At 35.9% G+C, this 6,045-nt stretch overlaps 1 protein-coding gene across 1 annotated transcript in view; it reads right to left on the bottom strand.

Moving 5' to 3' along the window:
- The window catches only part of LOC106875137 (symplekin), a 41,922-nt gene that overhangs the window by 3,195 nt on the left and 32,682 nt on the right, over positions 1–6,045 (bottom strand). The window contains exons 25-30 of the mRNA XM_052968419.1: positions 5,845–5,953; positions 4,919–5,019; positions 3,277–3,361; positions 2,337–2,441; positions 954–1,141; positions 139–315 (exon numbers count right to left, since the gene is read on the bottom strand). Coding sequence (XP_052824379.1) covers positions 139–315; positions 954–1,141; positions 2,337–2,441; positions 3,277–3,361; positions 4,919–5,019; positions 5,845–5,953 — 765 coding nt within the window. The remainder of the gene's footprint in view (positions 1–138; positions 316–953; positions 1,142–2,336; positions 2,442–3,276; positions 3,362–4,918; positions 5,020–5,844; positions 5,954–6,045) is intronic.

Genomic DNA, 6,045 nt, shown 5'->3' with positions numbered 1-6,045 from the left:
GTGTGTGTGTGTGTGAGTGGTTGTGAGTGATTATTTCATATCACTATAATTAATGACAACAAAAGATAAGAAGCAATGCATTTGGTGTCATTTTTAAGTTGTGTCAAAAGAATTTAATGTTTTGGTTTGTAATCTTACCTGATGTGGAGTAAAAGACTGAACATGGTGGAAAAGTGGTTCACGCAAGTCTGGGCTAATTTCAAAGACATTACGAAGTTGTGGTGCTGGAAGTTGCAGAAGTACTTGAAATGATTGTGTCTTAGTTCTTTGACAACATCGAATAAAACCTTCCCAAACTCTTTTTTGCTTCCACACCTGTAAATAAAACAAATAAATGCATTCAAGTCACTGAGTAAATTTTTTTTAACTAAAATACTTCCTAACAGTAGGTACAGACATGGTTGTGTGGTTAAGATGTTTTCTTCTTAGTTTGGGGTTCAATTCCAGTGCATGGCAGCTTGGGCGAGTGCCTTCTATGATAGTCCAGGGCCAACCAAAGTCTTTAAAGTAGATTTGGTAAACAGAAGCTGAAAGAAGCCCATCATATATGTGGGTGTATGTGTGTTTGTATTTCTTTGTCTTGACATCACATGGCAGTTATAAGAGAGTGTCATCATTCTAAAAGCAGTTTCATTTGTTGCCAATTTTCAATGAAAAGATGTCCAGTCATGCTGAAATATAATTTTGCCTGAAAACAGATGAGAGTTGGTGACAGGAAGAGTATCCAGCCATAGAAAAACTGCTTCAATGAATACCATGTGACCCATGCAAGCATGGAAAAGTGGGCATGATGATGATGATGATGATGCATTATGATATAAATGTGTAACTTAAGTTGAAAAACAAAGACAGTTAAAAGGTAAACCACACAACACTAGTTTGTGCAGAATGAAAAACAATGTATCAAGATAGAAAAAGACAAGACGTTATGATAATCAACGGTGTAGTGGTACCTGTTTGGTGATAAGTCTTTGTAAAATGTTCATCACAAATCCAATGAGACGTGGATACATGGATAAAGACTGCAGAACTGTTCTCATCAGAAGAGTGGGAAGAGGGTTCAATTCCATCAACTGCTGCATTACTACAGCCAAAACCTCCTGGGTGTAAACATTTTTCTCACTAAAACATAAATTGGTAGCTACAAGAAACAAAATATAAACGATTAAAACAACAACATAAAAGATTGTCATTTTGGAAGAAATATTCTCCAGTCTATTTGTAAAAGATGACAACACTGTTGATCAGTTATTTGATATGAATTGTAACAAATAATCATCATTGTTTAACGTCCACTATCCATGCTGGCATGGGCTGGGCTGTTTGACAGAGGACTGGCAAACCAGGAGGTTGCACCAGGCTCCAATCTGATCTGGCAAGGTTTCTACAGCAGGATGCCCTTCCTAAAACCACTCCAAGAGTTAGTGGGTGCTTTTTACATGCTACCAGCATGTCAGGCGATACTGGCATCGACCATACTTGAATGGTGCTTTTTCCATACCACTGGCATCTTTCGTGCGGGTGACACGTAAAAGCACCCACTACACTCTCTGAGTGGTTGGCGTTAGGAAGGGCATCCAGCTGTAGAAACTGTGCCAAATCAGATTGGAGGCTGGTGTTGCCATCCGGTTTCACCAGTCCTCAGTCAAATCGTCCAACCCATGCTAGCATGGAAAGCGGACGTTAAACGATGATGATGATGATGGCATAGGAGCCAGTCAGGCGGCACTGGCATTGACCATGCTTGAATGGTGCTTTTTACATGCCACCAGCACAGGAGCCAGTCAGGCAGCACTGATATCAAGCCTGTTCAATTGGTGCTTGTCACATGCCACTGGCACGGGGGCCAGTCAGGCAGCACTGGCATCAGCCACACTCAAATAGTGCTTTTTATGTAACACTGGCTCAAGAGAGAATTGAGATACTAGCAGCAGACAGTAAAGAAAGAAATCGAATTTTTAAAAAAACTGAAAAATTAGATGAATTCTTTTAGTCTTAATTTTATTCTGTATTTAAGATCAATTTAGCAAATTTAAAAATCTAATATTCACTTTTTTAGCAAATTTAAAAATCTAAATATTGGTTTCAAATTTTGGCACAAGGCCAGCAATTTTGAGGGACGGGTAAGTTGATTACATTGACCCCCAGTACTCAACTGGTATATATTTTATCGACCCTGAAAAGATGAAAGGCAAAGTCAACCTCAGAACATTATGACAGACAAAATGCCCCTAAGCATTTAGTCTGGTGTGCTAATGGTTCTACCAGCTTCCTGCCTTACTAAACCTTAAATACTAAAAACAAAATGAAAAGCAGTAAATCAATTTAATGCATACCTTTGATGATGGTCTTCATATCGCATTTTGTAGGATCAATGTTATGTAAAGCTATCAAAAGCTCAGCTGGAGTCAACGGTGAGGTGTAAGAAGCATCAGCATTGGCTACAATAAAATATAAACATATATGATTGGAGATACATACCGTTACCATTTTAACATACCCTTAAAATGATTCAATAATTAGAAATAGAGTGATCAGAATTTAAACTGCTTCTTAGTCTAGGAAGAAGAGGTGTGTCGATGGTTCATTTAACCCTTTCGTTACCAACCCGGCTGAAACCTGCTCTGGCTCTGAGTATAAATGTCTTGTTTTCATAAGTTTTGAATTAAAATCTTCCACCAAACCTTAGTCACAATTTATGTTCCTAGCACTAGCTGAATGATAACTAAGTTGTTTTACTAAATTCTGTGTTATATTTAAAGTAATTGAAAGAAACATAGAGCATCTCAAAATAAAAACAGTAATGAAAGGGTTAAGCCTTTTCATATCGGAGCATGGAATAATGAATTGGTGAATTTTGCTGAAATGTTGCAAACCCTGGTAATAAGTCCTAGTACTTGTTTGCAGGATTATCAATACGGTGATGAAGATACTCAATGATAACACAGTATTCATTTCTTCAACCCTTTTGTTACCATATTTCTGTTGAAATTCACTACCTTTGTTTCGGTTAGGTTTGAAAATAATGAAGAATTTAGTAAAATAACTTTTTTATTATTCAGTAGGTGTCTGAAACATAAATTAACATGAAATTTTGAGAAGAGGTTTTACATGAGGTCACTTTAAAACACAGGCAGTTTGGTATCAAAAGGGTTGATAGTAAAATATTACACTGTTAGAATGGAGTAATCATCATCATTTTTAACATCATCAGAAAAAAATTAACTATAAATTGGTTTCCAGTTAAGAATAACAATTAAAAGATCAATAACTTACCATGGCCAAGTAATCTGTTAAAAACTTCCTTTACAACAATTGGATTTAATCTAATCAGTTTGGGTAAAGCAGCCAAAACCTCTTTCTGGAAGATACAGTAATAATTTAATACTTAGAAAATTGATTTTATAAACGTTGAGAATGTTAACAAAAATCTGTCTTTGAATGGAACATAGAGCCATTGTGATTTGTATTCCAGACATATGAAAGTAAATTGATCAAGCTTAATCAAATATTAATTTGAATAAAGTATGGTTGCAGACACAATGGTCAATATTTAACAAACCCAGAAAACCAATATGGTATGTATGGATTAATATTTTGTAGAACAATGAAGGAATTTTTCACATCAATACTAAAAGACATTAAATCAATGCCGTGTACTGCCAGTTAACTGATCAATATTTCACATGTAAACTAATTAAGAGAAAAGCAGTGTAGTACTTCACAGCAGTTACTGTAGAAAAACAAAATGACAAAGGCATGCAGTTAGAACCCTTGCACGATACATACAAAAAAAAAAAAACTCCCTCTACTTGTCATTTGAAATTCATCCAGAATGTTTATCTTTTGGTCAAACAGTTAAAAGGTCAGACCATTTATAAAGAGATCTTTATTTGATTGAAGGATAGTTAGCAGAAATAAAGCTATAAGGTCTGTTAAAATGTTAATTTGTTTTTGATTATGACATTTTTGGTAATGCCCCTCGTCATTCCTCATCTGCAGCCAAATAATGGCCTTCCCACCAGTTTTACATCCTTTCCTATGCTTATATAAACAAGGTGATTTTCTTTAAATTTACAGTTAGACGCTCTTTCTTCTACTAACAACAACTGTTATGTAGGAGTGGGAGTTGTTTTCGTTATTCGGGTTTACTGGATGAAGCAAGGGAATTATATACTATGTTTATGAACACAATATAACGATTAGTAGAGAGGCTTGAACTAATGACCATGTATTCCATAGTCTAGCGCCATTTATCCAAATATAAATATTTTTTGTTTTCATAAAAATCAGAATGAAATCTGTTTATTTGATTATATTCTTTTCTATTCATAATTATGTGAAATAGAATTTCCAATCCTACTTCTTGTTTATAACAAAGATTTTTAAAACTGTCCTATGAAAGGGAAAAGTGAGATGAAATATAAACTAGTATAAATAAATTCACAACTCTTGTTTAGTAAATTCATTTATAGAATTTTATAACAATGCAATAAGCATTCATTTCCTTTTATTTGCCATTCTAATGTCTATATTTAAATATTAATGCTGGAAACAAATTTTATCACCCATGGTTCCATGGCCTCATTTTATATCTATAAAATTCTAATTCTCCCAAAAAGACAGCACTTAATAATATACCTAGGTACATTATACTTGCAATTTTATTGATATGATCATCTGAAAGTGTGGATGCTTTTAGACAACAAAATTCAAAAGCTAGTTTTTACTTATGGTGGAGTTGTTTCATTTACAAATCCTGCCCTAGTTAAACCATTCAAGAAGAGGGTTGTCTTGTCCAGAACACATTATGCAAAGAAGTCTTTAGTGGTGTCCCAATGACATAATCATAATTATGGGACCAAATCTCATGTCATCTTGTAACAAGAATAAAGCTAATTAGTGGAAATAAATTTACCTTTCGTAATCCAGTGAGCACAGGTATTAAGAAACGAACATCTGGAACTCTTTTATGATAAAGATCTCGGACTCGTTCAACCAGCTCAGGAGAAGGAACACCTAAAAGACAACAAAATCAAGGAAATTATTTTTGTACCCGTCAGAGTGTAAGTATCTTGAGAGAAAAGCTGAACATAAGAAGCGTCAGTAGTGGTGTGCAAGAGAGACGATTGCGCTGGTTTGGACATGTGGTGAGAATGAATGAGGATAGCTGCGTGAAAAAGTGCCACTCCCTAACAGTTGAGGGAACCCGTGGAAGAGGTAGGCCCAGGAATACCTGGGCTGAGGTGGTGAGGCAAGACCTTCGAACATTGGGCCTCACCGAGGCGATGACTACTGACCGAGACCTTTGGAAATGTGCTGTGCGTGAGAAGACCCAGCAAGCCAAGTGAGATCATTGCCAGTGCCCCTGGACTGGCTCTTGTGCGGGTGGCACATAAAAGACACCATTTCGAGCGTGGCCGTTTTCGTGCGGGTGACACGTAAAAGCACCCACTACACTCTCTGAGTGGTTGGCGTTAGAAAGGGCATCCAGCTGTAGAAACTCTGCCAAATTAGATTGGAGCCTGGTGTTGCCATCCGGTTGCACCAGTCCTCAGTCAAATCGTCCAACCCATGCTAGCATGGAAAGCGGACGTTAAACGATGATGATGATGATGATGATGATATATTGAAAGCAGTCAAAAGATCTTGTTAGATGAAAAAATTAGTTGTGGTGGTCAAATTTGTTGTCTAGTGAGAATTTATTAGAGTTCTGTGAATAGTGAACAAAGAACAATTTAGGAAATGTTAAATCTAACACTGAAACAAGAATCCATAACATAAAGCCAAGAAGCAAACAGAAATAATACAAATTCAACTTTAAAATATTTATCAAATTCTTACTTTTATCAGTGAGGATATGGATTACTCTTGTAACAAGGGTCTCTGCTCCTTTTGGACAATTTTCAACTAAAAGCAACAGTTCAGGAGAGTCCATGCCCATTCCACGAACCTAAAAGTAAAAAAATGATAATTTCAATTAACATATCATAACACACACACACATATATGTATGTGTGTCTGTGTGTGTGTGTATATATATAT

This window comes from Octopus bimaculoides, chromosome 6 (assembly GCF_001194135.2).
Source record: "Octopus bimaculoides isolate UCB-OBI-ISO-001 chromosome 6, ASM119413v2, whole genome shotgun sequence".
NCBI classification, from domain to species: Eukaryota; Metazoa; Mollusca; class Cephalopoda; order Octopoda; family Octopodidae; genus Octopus; species Octopus bimaculoides.
This window is presented reverse-complemented; position numbering and strand designations above follow the sequence as displayed.